This window comes from Acomys russatus, chromosome 15 (genome assembly GCF_903995435.1).
Source record: "Acomys russatus chromosome 15, mAcoRus1.1, whole genome shotgun sequence".
Classification (NCBI taxonomy): Eukaryota; Metazoa; Chordata; class Mammalia; order Rodentia; family Muridae; genus Acomys; species Acomys russatus.
In genome coordinates this window covers 20,359,595-20,380,297 of record NC_067151.1, presented here as the reverse complement: position 1 = coordinate 20,380,297, position 20,703 = coordinate 20,359,595, and the positions used below count along the sequence as shown (strand labels likewise).

The following is a 20,703-nucleotide window of genomic DNA, read 5'->3' as shown; positions in this document are numbered from 1 at the left end:
CTCATTAAATATCAGAATGTCCCTGCCACATGGAAACAAATAAATGAATCAGGAATCTGAACATTGATATTAACGAACTAAGGGTAATTTAGGGGAAATTGGGCTTATTCCAAATGTCCTTAATTCTAAATCTCATTGCTACTCAAACTTCTCTTAATTTGATTCACAACTACATTGAATTCCAAAGAAAATAACAGGACTTTAACACTATCCACTTGTCTGAATACATACGCACTATATGAGAAGTGCAAAAACAGAACATTATACTCAAATTGAATGCTAAATTTATTATTGCTGATAACTTACTAGTTATTGCCATTTGCAATTCGAAAGTCCAAGTTACAAATCAGAGTTTAGAACTCCAACTCCAGAAAACCTATTCAAGGGTACACTCTGACTTCTTTCCTGTATAGCCTTGGTCAATGTAAGACGCAACTTATTGCCTTTCTATTATTGTAAAATATAACCTGTTTTTGTTTTGTGGGTTTTTTGTTTTGTTTTGTTTTGTTTTTTTGTGTTTTTTGTTTTTTTTTGAATAAGGAATCCTCTCATGGTAGAATCTTGGATTCCCCAAATATGTACTAGTGCTTAACTCTGGGGAGTGAGAGTCACCAGAGTCTGAAGTTCATCACTTGAACTTGAATAACCATTGTATTATTGGAAGCCAGATGGCCAAGTACTGGCAATAGCCAGGGAAATCCCAATTGGGTCCAAAGGCCAGCAGTTAGGAAAGAGGAAGGTCAAGCAGACTAGTTAACACTTGGGCCTCAGCTGCCCTTTCTCACACAACTTTCTTGACAACTTCCTTTCCACCCATACTATATCCACAGCCCACTCAGGGCTTCAGGACCTTGCTACCCAGGCCCTAAATCTGACTTCAGCAGCTCTGCTGTCCCTTCTCCCTTCCCGCAATGCCGTTGGGTAAACTCTTCCCCCTGGATGCCACATGTGCAAGATCCCAGTGTTGCTGAAGCTTCTGAGCCTTGGCTATTGACACCACACAGCCCAGGAGCCAAATGCTGCCTGCATTTACCATTCCTAAGAAATAAGCTTCTTGGGCTATAGATGGTGAGGGCTTCTATAAATAGGGTTATTCATTACACAGAATTCTATCTGACTCTGTAAGAGTATTCAGAGTTTGTGCTTTGGGAAAAACGTAGAGGACAAAAATGCATGGTGCTATTGAAGCCTGGCCCTCTTTAAAGTTACTTCATTCCTTTTCTTAGTGTTAGTTCAGGTCCTCACCTTAGTGTCTTACGGTCAAAATCTACTCTGTTTCCTCAACAAGTTGCAAATAACAGAAACTTCTCACAACAATGATTTATAAATGACTCTGGAAAAAATTCAATCTGAATTGCAAGGAAATATGTTGGTATAGCTCAGAAACAATGAGTTTTTGCTGGCCCCCCTATCAGAGCTCTCAGCATGGCCGGCAACGAGCCATGTGCTTCCACACCAGCTGTTTCATCAAGAGGCCAAGATGCTTCTCCTGATGATGTCTGTCCTCCTGCTGATGGTGCTGCTGGCATGGATACACTTCTTCTCTGACGCCTCACTCTCTGAGTCACTCATTTCCACATCAGGGGCGTACCCATCATTCTCACTGTCAGATCTTAACCTGTTCTTTGCCTTTTCCTTGGTTGGAACTCGGCCTAAGCCCAGGTGGGAAGAGTCTGAGTGCTGGTGGCAGGGCTCATGGGCTTCTCCTTGCTGCTGCCGTTCCCCTTTCTTTGGAATCCGGAATCCTCCCCAGCTTTTCGCTGGGCTGGCAGGTGTTGTAGGCACTTTGACTAGGGAGCCATTGCACTTGGGCACAATCTCCTTCCTGGTGCCAGGTGCTGACTGCCCTACTCCAGGGGAGGTGGCAGCTCTTGTGTTGTCCAGATGCCTGTGGGATGTATCTGTGGACCTGAGAGGCTTGTGACTCTGTTTAAAAGATTTGTCCTTTAAGTCTCCTTTAATGAGATCACAATGAAAACGATTGTCTCTTCTTTTCCCATGGTCTGGTGTCACCACACCATTTCTCTGTTGTGCTGATGATATGAGACGTGCTTCTGCAAAAGTCTTTTCAAAGCTCAGAAAGCTTTCTGGGACCCCCGGCCCGCCCCTTCTACCACACAAACCTGGTTGCTTTGTCGGGGTCTTGCCCTCACTCCCAGGATTACGCTGCAATGGATCTCGCTTATGGGATTTTTTCAGCGAATGAGCCAAGGAAGTACCCATTTGTTTCCTGAAGAATGCAGAATGCCACTTCAAGTCCTCTATCTTGGGAGCATTAGGGCCCACAGAAGAGCTGTTGAACAGGAGCATGTTCTCCAGTGAGGCGCAGGAAGAAGGCACACCTAGAAACAGGAAACCACAGGGAAAATTACATGAGCAAATCCAAAAGAAGAAAAGTTCTAGACTTGAAGCATCATCACATAACAAACCAAGTCACAAGCACTTTGTAAAAAAAAAAAAAAAGGGATTTTTTAAAGACCTGCCTCAAAAATCTGCTTTCAATCTTCATGATCAATATACATTTTTCCCAAAATTACTATATATGTTTTTCTTCTGGAACTATCTTTTTAAGGACAAACAAAATTCAAAATGGATCTGATTTTCAAAGGGAAATCATGCATTGCTACTTCCTCTGGCCATAGCAGCAACTGTACCATCCACCAGTCACATCCATCACTTTCCTGAAACTAGAGATTCCAAGTTTCTTTCTCCAAAGGGCTATTGAAGACAAATACATGTAAATGTGCAAACTGAATAAAGGTAAGTGTTCACAATAATTCGGGACATGTAATATGAAAAACGTACATTATAACGCAAAATTTATGGGGTTCAACTTGTCATCCAAGGATAAGTTAGTCTTTCATGCAAACCACAAAACTTCAGTTTCATAGCTTAACCTAGTAAAAGCTTATGTTTTATGAGACAATATCTATTCTCATCTCATTAGAAACTGATACTTCCTATTTTTTAATTTTTTTTAATGTGTATGGGTGTTTGCCTGCATGTATGTCCATGTACTACATGGGTACGATGCCTGTGGAAGCCAGAAGAGGGTGTCAGATTCTCTGAAACTACAGTTTATTAAAATAACATAGTTGTAAGCTGCTATGTGGGTTGGAATAAACCTAGATCCTCTGGAATATTCGAGCAGACTAATACTCTTAGCCACTGAGCCCCCTCTCCAGCCTGACACATCCTAGTCTATTTCATGCTTGTTCTGTGTGTTAGTCATGACCAATCAAACTTATTTCATACCCACTAATGAATTTTATAACCCTGGTCTGAAACTGCTGGTGAATTCATAAGGACCACATTTCTGCAAGAGTCTTAAGACCAGCTTCGAAAAAGCAATTCTCATGTTTTCTCTCCTGTTAGGAAATGAATCACAACAAGGGTCCACTCTAATGTGTCATTGAGGAGCCCTAAAAACTTACTAGGCAAAGGCAACACAGTTGAGAGGTTTTTTTTTTACAAGCTGTTCACCTGGATGGAAATGCCTGCTTTCTCAAAAAAAAAAAATCACTGGGCTCAATCTTTACACTACATGCGAACTGGATTTTTGGTTTGTTTTTATTGAAGTACCTAAACAAAGGTAAAGAGGGCCCAATGTAGTCTGAACTGTAATGTCTATCTACTTGGTTACATATGAAAACAAAGGTGAAGAGGGCCCAATGTCTGAACTGTCATTTCCACCTACTTGACTTGGAGCCCAAGTCTCTCAAACGTATCTAAAAGCAGACCTCCCGTAAGCACCATTTCCACCAAAGAGGCTCTGAGTACAAAGAATGGCCCTACTCATTCCCAGAATCACAAAGTTGGAGCCCTGAACTCTGGGGGACACATGTGAAGACATGGTCATCTCCCCAAAACTGCCTACAAGGCAGAAGGCTTTATGCATTACACTGTAGAAATGAGAAAGAAAAACCAGCCTAGGGAGCTTCCCACTACATTTGCTGTAGCATCCCACAGGAGTAAAGTCCTTCAATCTGATTGTACTTGCCGCTCAGCTCAAAATGAAGGAAGGAGAATCTCATTCACTCACCCAAGGACAAACCTCAGCCATGATGCAAGTGGCTGCCTGTGATACCCTAAAAAAAGGCTCTGTCCCAGCTGCAGGAAAGTCACCCTTTGTGGGTGATCAACTGTGGATCCCATAGCAAGTACCAAAACTTTCAACTGGCAGAACTCTGCCAGTATACAACATTAGCCATCCAAGACAACAGCAGCTTCCAATGGAAGAAAGAAGAGATAAAGGGTGACCTTAAAGAATCTAAACTACACAGTTGTTAACCTCTGATTCTACTTGGAAAACTTACTTTCAAAGTTTTGCAACTAAAGTTCAAGTTCCAGATAATGAAACACACTTGGTCCCTCTGGAAAATACATAATCTTATCGAGAGCACATTAACACTTGAAGACTATCATTGAAAATTTCCCTCAGTCTTTGCGTGTTCAGCTAACCAGGTTATCTCAGTCACATGTTATTATGTACTTCTAAGCTAGAGTTTGGATTTCAGCAGGTTCTAAACCATCTCTGTTGTTTGTATGTCTTAATTATCTAGAGAAAAGACTTCAAAATCAGAAAGGGAAGAGCAAATCAACTATGACTCTGCACACAACCAAGTGCCATGAATGTCACTGCTGTAACCTCCAAGGGCAGTCCACAGTTGAGGCATTTACCCTTCCCACTGAAGGCCAGCCCAAAACCCACCTGCATCTTGCTCAGGAGTTTGCCTTAAATTCCCAAAATAGACTTCCTCCATGAAATTCTTACACTACCTACTTCCTGGGGCTTCTTATCACAGAACGCTGGGTTCCGATTCTACACCAGCTACTGGAGGAGCACATGACTCCCAGAGGTAAACACTTGCCCAACGTAAGTAAGTGACACAATCTCCAGAATAAGGAAGCATATAGCCATATTTATCTTCCCTTGTGGCTGGCCAGAAAAGTGTAAACAGAAGGCACTAAATAAGTACCCAGCACACTCAGAATCCATCCATACCTTCAGAAACCCACCATGTTATGAAATGCGTACATATGGCTGTGGTGAGTAAGTAGTCCTAACATAATGGCAATGTTGGGTTGGTCCACAGGCTAGAGAATGCACACCTTTGGAGCTGTCCCCATGTTCATCAAGAGCACTGCAATGCGCTCCTGTTTTCATTTGCATCTGCTGATACTCATAAGAGGCAGCTTGAGATAGCATCCCAGTTTTCATGAAGTTGAAAAGTTAAGGTCAGCAGGGAGATGCTACAAGTCTCAAACCCTATATAACACCAAGTTCACCTCTTTCTCTCTAACATAAAGTCTTTAATGTTTAAAGATGTTCTGTGACTATGAAAAGCTGTGCTACACTTTAAGGAAGACTGTAAGAGCATCTGTTCTCCCTCAACAGCAGTGTTAAGGGTATAAACCCCTGCCCTACATTTTTCCCTGCTAGGGTTTATTGCATACCTGAAACTCTTTCTTGCTCCAAGAGCTTAGTGTAAAGATTGAAAATCTGTTCCTGGACTCTGCACACAGATCGTTTCATCTTTTCCCTGCGGGTCACCATGTAAGTGAGGTTCCGAACCTAGAATGTAGAGAATAAAGATTCCAAGTGAGCAATACGGTGACGATACTTCAGTGCTTTCAATTCTCCTTTACCTGAGACACACCGGCCCTACTAGAGCCTTGACAGACATCTGAAATCAAAACGTGCTTTAAACATTTTACCCTACCACTAGAAGGACTCTGCTTCTGGATCCCCTTGTGCAACCATGCAGTGACCCTGGAGGAGCAGATCACAGGCGGAGGCCCACTCCTCCCCACCAGTCTGCAGTGTACAGACCTCCACTCCGCTAACCATCCCACAGTATCTTCCCAACAATCTCACTGTCGGTGGTTTTCAAGCAGTTCAGAAGCCACCTCCCTGCGTACTTGTATCAAGTGTCTTCCAGGCTAATGGCATAAGAGGAACCCCTGCACAGAGTCCTCTGGAAGACCAAATGAGCTGCTTGGTCCACTCGGTACAACTCAGCAAAGCCAGACCAGCAGTAGCAATATATTCCAGTGATGTGTGCAAATGCCTGGGAACTGTCCCAGCATCTCCAGCCAGTCTATGATTCTGTGGATCATTTTAAAACTGCTACTAACCTCATTCTCACTCTAGCTCATTTGTAACTGAAAGACAAAGTGCTAAGATTCCCCACTCATATCTGTTATGAGACTGCTTCAAATCATGTACTGATCTACTAGTTTGTGGTCAGTCACCTATGCTTCCAGAATTAATGTTCCCTACTCTAAAGCCAGCTGTTATCACTATGTATCACAAAAGAATTAAGGTACTAAACCCCATTTACCCCTTGGGTCCTAAAAGTGACTAGACTGCCCAGCACTGAAGTTAAGCCTTTCTTCAGGAAAATGCCCATAAAACCTCAACAACCTCAGTGACAGTGACAGAAGTGGAAAATGACCACATGCTCTCCACCAACTATCAATGGCATGCTAAAAATACATCCTCTTCAGCAGCCTTTCTTGTATCTTACTGTAAATTCAAGTTCAAAGGTCACAGCTGCTTCTCTGGCACAAGCTCTGCAGCTTTGCACACTGGCTCATGCAGATACCCCTCTCAGTCTTCAGAGCTTTCTCTCCCTTCACAACTCCAGCAGGCTAGTTTACATGAGGGCAAGCAACATGAGGGAAGCACTACCGGGCTCTACAGACCCTAGTGATTCACTATCAGGGTCTCCTGTCTCTGTTTCTACATGAACCCTTACATTATTAATACTGTTAAGCATAGGTTATGATTTTTAAAAACAAAAAGGAAATCCTTCTCCTTATCTGAGTTAAATATGCCTAACTGATAGCCACAATCCCAAGCAAGGAAGTCGGTGTTCTTTAGAGAAGTCCTAATCAACCTGGTCTAGAAAGGAGTAACAGTGTTATTCTTTGATAAGTATTATTACACACAGATGAGATTACGGGTGGAAACTGAAAAACAAAGGCTCAAACCTAAACTCTCATCACAAATTCAAAACTTTGGACAACACACAAGTTAACTTTTACATAAAGATAAAGAATCTGATTTGGGGAACATGACACGGACATTCTAACTTCTGCTCACATGCAACTCAGATGCACAGCAGACACATCTCAAACTTGGCCCATGAAAATAAAAGTAGGGAATCCAGGGACTCTCAACTTTGGTGGCCTCTATGCCAGGAAAAGACTTTACCATGGACTCTTAGGGAGGAGAAAAGCAAAAAAAGAAAAACAAAACAAAAACTAAAACAAAAACCACTTTCTAGTGACCTCGGATGACTTGCATCTAAATAAACCCACAAAGAAAACAGGCTATGATTTCCAGTTGTGATATGTAAGGCCTAACTGATGTAGCTCTGACTGACCACTGTAGGGCTGAGTACCCCAGAGTAAGCAAAACGAAACAAAAAGGTTATTCTTGGGAAAAATCTAGTCATGGCCTCTGCCCAGAGAGCTGAACTGACTCCCCCCTCAGCTGCTAGCAGCAGGCACCCAAACCCACCATGTCCCGACACCAGGCACTTGCCCCTTAAAGCAAGTTCACAGAAACAATAATTCCCCCCAACGTCCAGTTTGCACTTTAAGTTTCCAGAATGTTACCTTTGCATTAGGGACTGAGTCCTGAGAACCAACCAACCAAACAGCCAGGAAGAGCTGCTGCAGAACCCTAAGCAACACTTGTCACACTAAAGCCTCACATGCGTTTTGTTTAGGGGACAACTGCAATCTTAACTGGATTTTCAAAAGGTTCTGTCCCACTGAGTGACAAATGCATAGGCCTATCCCCCAGGGCCTGGAGCATAGTCATGCGCACTGAACAGAGGGAGGATGTCTTCATCCAAGCTAGTACTCAATCTCTGAGCTAACTTCCCAAACATCTTTCCAAGGATGAAGTAGTCAGGAATCCCAGAGTGCAGAGACAGCCTCAGGAACTTGAAGCACCACTCACCACATCGCCAACCATCTCTTCTTAGAGCCTCCTGATATCTATTCCTATCATTTAGCTCTCTGGTCCAGAACTGGTACTCAAGTGTGCAAGGCCCCCGAGGTGTTTGCCAGAAAGAGCAATTAACGTAATTACTGTGTCACCTGCATTTCTAATGAATGCTACTCACTTGTTCAGGAATGACCACATGCCTCAAGTCCAGTCACCTGTATTAACTGGTTCTTGAGTGCCTGTCATGTGCTAATATTGCATAAAAATAGGCAGGTCACTAATTTACTGAGAAAACAAGCTCATTGTAACTTTGGATGTTTCTTTTCTCATGCCTGCCCTGATACACTTGTTTATCACTGCAAAGCATAATACAACTCTCCAGGGCCCGGCAAAGACTTCATTTTCAGACAGCCCTCATGGCAGATGAGGAAAACATAACTTTTCATTATAAATAAACCCATTTAAGCTGACACTGAATTCATTAAAACTTTAGACTGTTTAATAATAAATGTTAAGTAATACCACCCACACACACATACACAGGCACTCGAAAGCACAAATCCTGATTTATTCCCTTATGCACCTTATGCATCATAGGCATTATTCTACTTAAAAGCGAAATGACAACTCCAAAAAAGTTCAGAATTTAATTATAAGTGTATGTTCATCTCAGTAACTTAAATACAGAAAGAGTTATTACACCACAAGCATTTTCTATTCTTTTATTCTGTGGTGATTGTGAAACAAACACAGTCAAAACATGAGACTTCTCTTCCTTCCCTCCCAAGGGCTATCTGACTCCATGCACCCTACTTACAGCAGTTGTTGCAGGAGGATAGCCTCTCATCATACTATTCACTGACCCTAAATCCCTTGCTCCTCAATAACAGACCACAAATGCATGCGGTTCTTTGCACTGACCACCAGGGGGTGTGTGGGAGCCTCACCAACCTGCTCTGGCCTCCCCTCAGCCTGACACCAGCCACTTAACCCAGAATCCTAAGGAAGTCTAGAAAGGGACATCACAAGAAGCCAGCATTGGATGTACTAAAAGGGCCTCTAATGAGCACTTAAAAATACTTGCACGACTACCCCATATCTAACAAGGTGGTGCAGGTCCCTGAGAGAACTGGTCCTTTTGGCTAAGCACATTTGCAGTCTATCCCTGCCCTGCCTACACTCTCATCTCAAATCATCTATGAGTCACATTCTCTTGCTGAGCAGGTGATGAATCACTCCTCTCTAATAAATTAGAGGCTGGAGGGAGATATGCATTAACTGTTTCAGACCACTTGGGTGCCTTTCGGCACAGGCTGCTTCGGGCCAGAAAACTTACATCCCAGCTCTGCCACACTAATGAATTTAATAGGTAGCTAGCAGTCAAGAGAGTAGGTTCGGAAGGTGCTGAAGGCACATCCCCAATTAGTAAGGCTCAGTCAAAAACTACCTAAGGGAGCTGAAGACCCTAGGGAGGATAGTCCACTCCTAATTATTCCTGCAGCAGGAAGAGAGGTCCAGACTGGGACGCCAGAGGTAATGGAAAGTGGGGGAGGCACCAAGCAGCAAACAGCTGAGGGAAGTGCCAGCAGCTGAGGCTCCAGACAGCCAACAGCCACTTAATCAGCAACCCAGTAGTGTGACAAACACGTATGTCTGTGTATATGTATGTAATGTACTGAGATTGCAAAGGGCTCCACAGACCCAACGCCCTGTGCACGAGGAATCACACACCCCCACACACAGACATAACCCAGATAGGGACACACGCACACACAGGCACACAGTATATGTACACAACCTCTGTGATGACTTAGCACCTCACTGCCAAGATTGTCTTCTGTAACAGGTGTGTGTAAGTCCAGGCATACACATCAGCACCCACAGCCTGCTCTGCTCCACAACAGAGCGTGGGGAATGCCCCGTGAATTAGCCAAGAAGCAAAGACAGGCCAATGGGAGGCAGTACTTAGCGCTCTCTCACTCTGATGAGCCCTTCCTTCCTGAGCACCTAGGAAATATCTCCCCAGGTTGAACAAGCAATTTGCCTACTGCTGCCCCCTCATTGTAACTCAGATACATCCCAGGTGTCAAAATCAGGCTCTAAACAATGCTGAGTCAACCCCTTGGTCACGTTCCTGGTGCTCTACAACGACAGGGGAGCAGGGGGTGGAGTTATACCCCATCTTGCAGAACAGTAAAGATTAATGGGAGTGTGTGAAAAGAAAATAATCAACAGAGGATCTCCCACACGGCAATCTTGCACACTGCAGTGAGTTTACCAGCCCACAAATATATTTAACCAACACAACCTCATGCTGTAGCATGTACAAGAATCTGAGAGTAATGACTGGCTATCATCTCTTGCTCTGGGCAAGTGCTCGCCTCGTTACATCTTCTTCTCTAAGTCATTATAAGGTGTCAGTGTCAATCATTACCCTCTCCAGGTCCTGCCGCAAGTGCGTGAACAGCTGCAGCCTCCTAAACAAGACATCCTGCTCCCGCTTGGCTAGATTGTCCTCTTCGTCTTTCTTTGGGGTGATGAGGGGCTTGTTGAAGTTGACCTTCCTCTTCAACTTCCAGTACTGGTACAGGAAATCCACCACTTCCTCAGGCAGTCGCAGGGCCCTGGCCACATCCAGCAGGTTGACAAAGGTGTAGAACTCATCCTCCAGCTGCTGTAGCTTCTGCTTGCGAACACTCACCCGGTGGGCCTCCCCTCGATTCTGTTCCAGACTGGAAAAGGACTCCAGAGGGCTCTGAGGAGAACACTCGGGGGCCCCGTTCTCCTGCGCTGGCCCCTCACCCAGGCTCTCCTCAGGTTTCCTATGTGAGCTGTGCTTTGGGCAGTAGGACTTGAATTTGACTTCATCGTTCTCTGCTAAGATGGTCTTCATCTCCAGGCCGCGGTCAAAAGCACAGGTCACATGGAAGGCCGTCCGGCAGTTCTTCACAGAGCACTGCAAAGAACACATGGAGACAGTTACAGAGCAGTGGCAACAAGAGCCCCAGGGCTGGTCACGCTGTTTCAGACAAAGGCACTCACTGAACAGAAGTGCTTGAAAAAGATGAACAGGTTCGAAGGGAACCAAGGCCAGGGATGTCAGGGAACAATGCAGGAAAACTCTTCATAACCCAAACTACAGCTTGCTTCAAACAATCATGGCACTGAAATCTCAGCAGGGGCGGGGAGAACTGTACAACTGGCTCCTGTGGGTAAGGGTGGCACAACCCTCAAAGAGCATGTGCTCTATGGACACAGTATATTCTGACGGTTATCTAGTTCTCAAAAGACTTGGAACCCACTTAGTAGTATCAAAACACATGTGAACAGGAGTCTCTTCAGTACACATATTCCTGATCAGTTTTAAGACTGAACCGTCAACTGCAGCCAACTAGAAAAAGTCCCAACTCAGGTAGGTAAATACAAACAGACTTCCTGGAAGCAGCATCCAGGGATCACGCCAGAGGAAGGCAGAATGAGGCAAGAACCCAGTTCAGGCAGGATGGAGACGGGTCCCCCAGCCGCTGCAGCACCACCACTGCATCAGAGGCTCCCTTCCTGTGGGCCCCAGGGATGTCAGCACAGAGGCCAGGCCTCATCAAGATGCACTGAACAGCCTCCTCCCTCCCGCCTGCACGGGGCTACAATTTAGTGCCTTTGATCCAGACAAGCCTCTGGCCAGCAGGAGCAAAGTGATTAACTTCTCCCGTCTGATCTCACTGAGCAAATCCCTAGAAAGAGGTACCTCTTGGAGGCTGAAGCCAGTCCCTTAAAAGCAACTGTATTGTGTGAGGCCAAGGGATCCCTGGGGCATGCCAGGGCTGCAAAGACAACCAAGGAGCTTGTGCTCCAGGCCAGCTGAAAAGCTTAATTAAACTCATTCAACAGAACTGCATCACATGACCACAGAAGGTACACTGGAGTTGGGCTTCCCCTCATCACTTCAGTACTTAAGATACAACTCAGTGCCAGCCACAATTTAATCCTTTACTATAAAAATCCACACCCTTCATCATCCTCCATTCCAATCACCGAAAGCATATGCACTATGATTAATCTGTACCTTTATAAATAACCTCAATTACAAGAAACGTGTGAAATCAGCTTTGGTGGCAGAACACACGCAGACACACCTGGCCACTATCATGAAAAGACACTGCCTCTCCCCAGCAGCATGAAGCCAAGCGGGAAGTAAAAGTGGGAGCAGATGACTAAGACACGGTCTGTATTTGGCTTAAACTACACTTAACCCAGGCATTCTAACCTTACAGAGAAACGAGCTACAGCCAAGTATTTATACAGGACTTTGAAAGGAGGCCAAATGGCCTTCCTCTGGGTTTTGCTATTCAGGTTGATTCAGCAAACAGATGTTGCAGAAACATAAACCAGAGTCTTCCCTGCTGCAGACATTTCGGAGAGGAATTCTTTTAATAAAAATCAATCTATTTTGTGAAGATATGTAAAGTCATCAGCGTTCCTTGGCCCCTTCTTCAAATTAATGCTCTGGGAAAAGAGGTCAACAGCAACAGAAAAGTCCTTATATTGTCTCTCCTTAAAAGATAAGACTCCCATTTGCCTCCCATGAATCATCAATTAAGGAGCAGGGTTGATGTGCTCAGAGCAGCTAACACGGGCACAAATACTGCCATTTTCCCTGGTATGCCACAACGTGTGTATGTGTGTGGCACATGCCACTCAGATCTTTCTGATGTCTCCTCTATTCTTTTGCCCAACACAAATCTCAGCCAGAAACATTTATCATTTTAGTTTTCAACAGATTCAATTGACATACAAAAAAACAAACAAACAAACAAAACACAACTTTAAGGTCCTTGAAGCCAAACCTCCTCAGCTGCCCAGTGCCTACCCTGATATTTCTATTAATGATTTTGGATGCCTGAACAACAGTAGAAATGGTAACAGTGAAAAGTAAAACTACTTTGGGCTTGTTAAGAAAATGGAAAGAGTCCGGCAGTGGTAGCACACACCTTTAATCCCAGCTCTCAGCTCTCGGGAGGCAGAGGGAGGCGGACCTAGTTCCAGGACAACTAGTGCTACACAGAGAAACCCTGTCTTGAAAATAACAAAAAGCAAAACGAAAAGATGAGGAGAAAGGAGCATAACACCACCAAGCAGAGGTTTGGCTCATTAGTCAAAGAATCATCACCAAACTATATATTCTGCTAAATGAAGGCATTTTGTTTAAAACTGGGACGACGCTTGTCAAAAGTCATGTCTATACCTGTTGTATTCTCTACACTGAAAGAAACTGCCCAAATATTGTTTCTGCACCATTTTTTTTTAAAACCTGAGGAATTAGAACCTTAGCCACACTCAAATCATAACTGACTAGATATCAATGTGAGTCCCACAAGTCAATTACTCCGAGTTTAGACCACATGAGGACCCAGACAGCAACAGATACCATTTCCCCTTAATTCTGCACACCTTGTGACTTTCTGCACTTACCAGTACCTAAACAAGCAAATGCAATCAGCATTTTTGCATGCAGGTTGGTTCTCCAAAATCCTTCCAGTACTCAGATCAAGTACCATTTCATACAAGGTGCACTAATTATGGAGGTAGTGTGCACATGCTCCACACTTGTGTTTCTCCTAGTATAAAAACATAGGCCTGCCCCACACCTCAGCTCCTGGCATGCCCAGAGGCAGCCCAGGGGACCTCCTGGTCTGTGTGATGTAAGTGACTACAGTGGAAAGCTAGGCAGCTCAAGTGCCATGGCCAAGGAATACCTAAGATTAGTTCTTACCAGGAATGCCTGTTTGTGGAAAGCAGTGGCCACTACACTTAGCTCAGACTAACTGGATCTGCCTCCACACCCAGGTGGCCTTCCAGATCACCCCCTTTCCTAGCCACCCAGTGCTGTGTGGAGCCCGCCCCACGCCCAATCCTGCTCCCCACCACACAGTGGAGGAAAACAAAGCCACTCTTACTGAGCTGTTACCTGGATGGAGGCCCCGAACTTCTCATTGCAAAGGCTGCACACGAGCGCCCACCGACTGCTGGGGATGTGAGACACCTTCGTGATGGGCTCCATCTTCTCAGGGCTGCCAATGCTTACCTAGAGATCCAAAATAGCCAGATAGCCAGATGGGCATGACACTGTTCATCAGAATGGTAACACAGACCTCAGGACAGTGCCAGGGCCCACCACTAGCCTAGTAGCAGAAGACACTAGGGACCCCCACCTAACACCAGCACGCCAGTCTATAAAAGCCCATCTAGGATTTTTCACTCCTCTCAAGTGTGTCTGATTGATGGCAAAGACATCTGTCTCATTGTAACACAGTATATCAAAACTCTAGATTGACAAGAATGTGTTAGGACTTAAAGACAAAACAAAAACAACAACAAAAAAACACCATAAATACACTTATTTAATCATATTACATCAGAAGCTATAACTATATTAAAAGTAAAACTCCACAAGGATAAATATGGCATTGACCCAGTTCAGCCTGGAACACTGAACTACAAACTGGTTAACAGTAAACCAAAAGATCCAGTGAAACTTCAGGTAGTTTTCCTCTGGAGAAAAAAAAAAATACACCAAATCACACACCAAAAATTCTGGAATTTGAATCACAAATAATATTTTCATCATAAGCCATGAAAATTAAATTAGTTAAGGTCTGAGACTGGAAATAAATTAGACCAGACCTGAAATTAAGAAGGTTGAAGCCGAGTAAGAATTTAAATAAAACTCAAAAAAGTGTGACCCCAGAACACATAAGTACTGCACATGTAGTTTGCCAAACACAGACTGTTGGGGGCAGTAGCAAAGCTACCCTCAAGACATAGCCAAGAAGGTGCCAGGCCAACCCAAGTGGACTGATAGGGTGATCTGTGGACACCACCAACTGTAACCCAAGCCACTGCTGCCTCCAGGTAGCCCCTCCACAGACTTAACATACTCTGATGAGGTGACACTACACAGGATCAGTTTGGGGACAGAGGTACATAGGACCCAGCAGCTCTACTGCCTCCCATGCATCACTCCTGCCTACCTCCCAATTCCAGCTGAAAACCAGAGCTGTCTCAACTAAGATGCTGTTAGAATCCTGGCTTACCTCAGGGATCCACAGAGCACAGCTGACGTGGACCCACTTGGTTCCGCTGCGGGTAGGCTTCATAGCGCCACCTTTCTTGGGACATAGCAAGCATTTTGGCTGAACTCCCAGGGCGCATGTGCGGCATAGCCAACTGCCCTCTGGCACCTTGAGGATTCCATAGCAAGCCTGCGAGGCCATAGCACATTATCAGGGAAAGAAAAGAGAAAAGACTTATGTCTCCTATTTGACTTTTGACTATTTACTTGTTTGTTTGTGTATGTGTATGGGTGTTTTGTCTGTCTACATGCCTACGCACCACATTTGTGCAGTGCCCACAGATGACAGCAGAGTGTTGGATTCCCTGGAACTGGAGTTATAGCTGGTTATAAGCTGCCAATGTGAGTTCTAGGAATCAAGCTTTTATTCTCTGGAGAAGCAGTCAGCGCTCTTACTACTGAGGCATTTTCCCAGCCCCTATTTATTAACTGAAAAGTCATCGAGAAAGGTTTTCACAGAACCACACCAAAGTAGACATGCCCTATTCACCTAACTGTGCTCCTAACCTGAGGAAATGTGTCAGTCCTCCTCTGAGCACCCATGTGCCTGAGCTCCGAAGACAAACTGCATGTTTATCTGGCACAGGTAGTCCCAGAAGGCTTGAGTAGAGAAAACTATAAAATAACCAGAGTTCCTGTGGTGCAGAAGAGACCCATCCATATACAGTTTCCACCCAGTGAGCAACAAACACTCCAGCCTGGCTGTACGATGTCAGGTGGGCACAGGAGACCTCTCTCTGCTTTGTGATGGGCAAGTCACACCATGAGGGGGAAGCAAATCACCAGAGACTCCCTCGCACTACTAAGGTGACAGAGGGTGGGCAACCAACCGAGGAGCTTTGCCACTCAAGCTGAACATATTCCACCACTTGGAACCCAACACAGCCCACATGAACAACCAGCCGCAGAAAAACAAGATACTTCAAAATGAGCATTTGGTTTCTTTAGCTGATGTTTAAAACAAAGCCTGTTTTGCACAAGTTGGCAAAATTACACAAGGCAGCACAAACTGCAGAAATCAAGGCTTTTACAACTAAAGTCTTTATGCTAGTATGAAGAAAAAGCAAAAGTTTCAATAAGCAGAGTGAAGAAACAAAACCACAGCGGTACCAGGAGTACATTCAGAGAGCCCTTTAAGACCAAACCGTTCACAACTTTATCCTCAAGTGAACTGGAAGTCAGGAAGTCAAGTCACAAGAACATGGCTCGCTTCTCCAGACAGAAAAAAACACAACTGCTGTAAAATCTGAATGGCTAGGATACAAGAAAGGAAACCACAAGGATGAGAGCTGAGCACGGCAAGGAAACACCAAGACTGGAGGCCTGCGCTCTGTGGAGGCCATGAATAAGCCACTGTCAGGCTGCTGGCAAAGGCAATTCTGTTAGCAGATCTAAACAGCGTTCTGCACCAAGCATTCTAGAGTTGCCTCTGAAGAGAGAATTTCATTTACTGGCAAGGCATATCTACACTAATAAAGTATGCCTTAAAGACAAACCCTGAAGAATTTCACCAAAAGAAAAATGAAGTGAACGTTAAGTATGTCAAGAGAAAGCCGAAGCCTGAGCATCAGGGCCAACTCCGCCACCTACGTGCTGAGGAACTGGCAGGCAGCCCTGATGGATGTCAATTTACGCATTGCTAAAGCACAGAGCACACCTAGATCTCAAGCAGAATCTTGTACCAGAGCAAATGTCAGAAGACAACAGGGTTACTCAGGGAAATGAGACGCAGCCCCAATAGTGGCAGTCACACCGCCTCGCATCACAACAAGCCACAGGGACCCCAGAGGCAACACCCTTTGGACCACATGAAAGTCCAGATACAAAATGGACTAAAGCGAGGGAGACATCGTGGTCTCAAAACTCTCTTGAAGATGTGCCGAGACAAGGCCACAGTTGGTGAAGTCTTCAGAGTTGTACAAAGCCTTAGAGGCAAATACAGAGGAAAAGGACCACAGTATCCGGCATATGGCATGAGCATGGGTGAGCTTAGCACTCATGAGGCAAAGGCAGGAAGAGTAGCTCAGTCAGAGGCTATGCTGGTCTACATGTTCAGTTCCAGATGAGCCAGGGCTTCCAAAGAACAGTAATAAAACACAAAGTTCAGAGGTGAGCCAAGCAACCCTTCCACTTTTTCTAAGTTTCCCTAAAACTCAGTGTCATTGATGACCTTAAAGAAAAGTACTTCAGGACAGCTTTCTAAATCATAAAAGTACACGGTACACATGGCCCCACACAACACACTGTCACTGCACTGAAAGTTAAATAAGAAACTCAAGAGACAGCTCAGTGGCTAAAAGCACCTGCTGCTCTTCCAGAGGACACAAGTCTGGCTCATGGCACCTACATTAGGCAGCTCACAACGGGTGACTCCAGCTCCAGGGAATCTGACTTGTGCTTCCTCAGGCACTCACTACACAGACACACACACACACACAGACATACACACACACAAATAAATAACAATAACAAATCTCCTAAGTTAAATGAGAGATAAGACCCCTATATCTGTGATCAACCTTTCTAAATTACCCAGTGGCCACCTTCCCTGAAGAAGGGACAGTAACAACCAACTACCACGTTCTCCTGCCACCTTGAAATAATGCTTAAGAAAGGGGGTACTTGGAGCTTAAGGTGGCTCAGCAGTTAAGAGCACTGGCTGCTCTTGTACAGGGGTCCAAGTTCAGCTCCCTGCTCCCGCACAGTGTCTCACGAGCATCCATTAGGCCCGGTTCCAGGACATCCCTGATGCTCTCTTCCAACCTCTGTGGGCACCAGTCATGCATGTGGTGCACAGACATACATGCAAGCAAAACATTCAAACACATAAAATTAAAATCTGAAGTGACTGATAAAAGGGGTGCCTGCCCCCTGCCCAATAAATAAGTTTATATGTGAACACATATTAGAGCTATGGATTATCCTATATCCCCCAAAGATATGCCTAGGTCTTCACCACCACCTAAAACAATGGGACCTTTAGAAACAGTCATTGGACATGTGACCACTCGGAATGAGACCACACTGTGTAGGCAGATACCTAACCCAACAAGACTGTGTAAGACAATCCTGTGAAAACACAGACACACAGGCAAGGCAGCTACAAGCCAAGAACACCAAGGACCAACAAGAATCCACCATAAGCTAGGAAGAGACAAGGAGGAACAAAACTGCATGTTCCACAGACAGCTTCCATCGTTTTTAGTCACCCGTTCAGGGTACTCTAAAAACTAACACAGAGCCTGACCACCTTCTCAAGGATTTTTTTGTTGTTCAGTGTTCCCAGTTGGCTGGATCCTAGTGCCTGCCGGTTGTAAAGGTAGAGCCATCCCCCAGGATTGTGGTCAGGGTAAAACTTTCCTAAACCGCACACCTGTGACGATATGGCCCCGTTTGGAAGCATCCTGAGCTCCAGGAAGCACAGGCTGGTTGACAGACTCACCCCTGAACCCCACACAGCTCCTTTCAAGGCTCTGCTGTCCCACTTACCTGGTGCACACAGATGTTACACTTGTCACAGAATACCATCTCGTTGCCATCCTCACCATCAGGTGACTGGCAGACGTCACAGACGACATCTTCATCGTACTCAATCCCCAAGCCCTCTTCCGTCTCTATGGCGTGGTTCATGTTATCATAGCATCGCTGTTCGAATTCCTCCAAGACCCTTTCCATGGTGTACTCGTCCAGCTCAGGCATCCCTGGAGGAAAATGCCACAGGGCTCCTCTGAGCAAGTGCACATTAATAATTATTATAATGAGACAACACTGATATAGTTAAACTGCTAAATAAAGCATAAGTAAAAGTAACTCTGAGCACCAGAGAAACTGCCATTGAGTGACTGAGGCCCTTCCACAGAAACACCTCCAATCCTTACGGGAGACACACTAACGAGAGAAGCAAAACGGAAAACACTGGCAGCGGCATCCCAGGATATTAAGCACACACTCTGTTGAATGCACCATTCCACTGTTGCTACAGTAGTCTGAAATCTGACTTAGAAAGCCAGGACTGTATACTACAGTGTTCGGGTTTTCCTATTTTGGTTTTTGTTTTTGTTTTGTTTTGTTTTTAACTTTTCTTTTTTGCTGCTTAAAATGGTGCCCTGAAGCAGATTTCACAGCAAATAACCAAATGTTTTTAACTGGCTTATCCATCCCCACTTTGAATCCACCAAGCTGAAATGCATACAGTTAATCAGACCCATGAAAGGCAAACACAATAAAATGTCTGAGGCAAAGATGTCAGTTCCCTATGAGTTAAATAAATTACAACACACTTCTAGAACCATCAAAAATAACTTGAGGGAGCTGATTGGTGAAAATCAGGGACAGGAAAGGACCTGAGCTGGACTCCCAGCACCTGCATCAGGAGGCTCACACTGGCCATCTGTGACTCCAGATCCAGAAAGCCTCTCCTGGCCAATCCTGCACCTGCACACACAGACACATACATGTAATTAAAACAGAAAAGCGTGAAAGTGACTACTGTGGCCTTAGTAGGGTGGGGAAAGAGCTGTTTTCTTCTATTTGCAGATGTTCTCCAAAATGCCTTATGAAAGCACTTGTGCAGACAGGAGTCCTAAAGAACCACTCAGAGGTGAGCATGGTGCTCATGTCTGGGATACAAGAACTCCAAAATGTTAAGGGGTTTCAGGACAGCACGAGCTATATTATGAGACCTGGAGAGGCCGGGACAAACCTAAAAGGGGGGTGGGGGGAAGATTTATTTTGAGCCTGTAACTTACATGTGTTATTTTATTATAAAACCACCAGATTTACAAGTTTTTAAAATCTGGAGATAAGGTTACTCAGTGGCTAAGAACACTGGCTGCTCTTTCAGAGAACCAGAGTTCAGTTCCCAGCACCCAGGAGGGCAGCTCACCACAACCTGAACTCCCACTGCAGGGGATCTAATACCCTCTTCTGAACCCCGTAAGCTCTCACCTGCACTCACCCCTGTATACTCACACGTACACACTCACACAGGCCAATCTTTCCGTCAATGAAGAACTTATGAGAACCAGAGCGGTAAGCACTCCATACGCTTGGCAAGCAACTAATGAAATTATGAAACATTTTCCCCCTAGTGCCTCCTAACTAGTTGTGGACACACCTGACTTTCCTTTGCCTTCTAACTAACCTTTACCAGGAAAAGAAATGATCAACAGCAGCTGGGAAAAACATTTTTAAACTTCTGTTCAACCTGTGTCAAACTGACATCAAGGACATGAGTTATTCTGCCGCATTAGTGTATCTAACTAATGCCCCGGGCACATGAGTTCTAACTATTTAAAATGCTGAAAAGCCAGTCCTTTGGCTAGGACTTTGGACAGGACCCTGAACTGGACACCTACAGCTAGCCAAATGCTTCGCGCTATCTTCTACACAGTTTTATAAGGACAGTGTAAAGCATTTCACCAGCTCAGAAGACAGAATTGCATCTTCTACAACGGAATACACCATTCAGTTATAGGAGATCCCCAGCCTTTTAAAAGATTCTAAAATGACCCTGGCTTGCTTCTGCTCTGAACACTAGTACTTGAAGCAGGGAACAAGAAGGGAGAAAACTACTTTGTCAACACATTTAAATAACTAACTAGTAGAAATA

The 20,703-nt window shown here is 44.7% G+C and overlaps 1 protein-coding gene across 4 annotated transcripts in view; it reads right to left on the bottom strand.

Annotated features, from left to right (window-relative positions):
• Positions 1 to 503: 503 nt before the first annotated feature.
• The window catches only part of Jade1 (jade family PHD finger 1), a 52,046-nt gene continuing 31,846 nt past the window's right edge, over positions 504 to 20,703 (bottom strand). For all 4 annotated transcript variants that reach the window (XM_051157103.1, XM_051157105.1, XM_051157106.1 and 1 more), the window contains exons 6-11: positions 18,582 to 18,793; positions 15,055 to 15,222; positions 13,929 to 14,045; positions 10,398 to 10,919; positions 5,458 to 5,575; positions 504 to 2,342 (exon numbers count right to left, since the gene is read on the bottom strand). In XM_051157103.1, the coding sequence (XP_051013060.1) occupies positions 1,468 to 2,342; positions 5,458 to 5,575; positions 10,398 to 10,919; positions 13,929 to 14,045; positions 15,055 to 15,222; positions 18,582 to 18,793 (2,012 nt within the window). In that variant the 3' untranslated portion in view covers positions 504 to 1,467. The remainder of the gene's footprint in view (positions 2,343 to 5,457; positions 5,576 to 10,397; positions 10,920 to 13,928; positions 14,046 to 15,054; positions 15,223 to 18,581; positions 18,794 to 20,703) is intronic.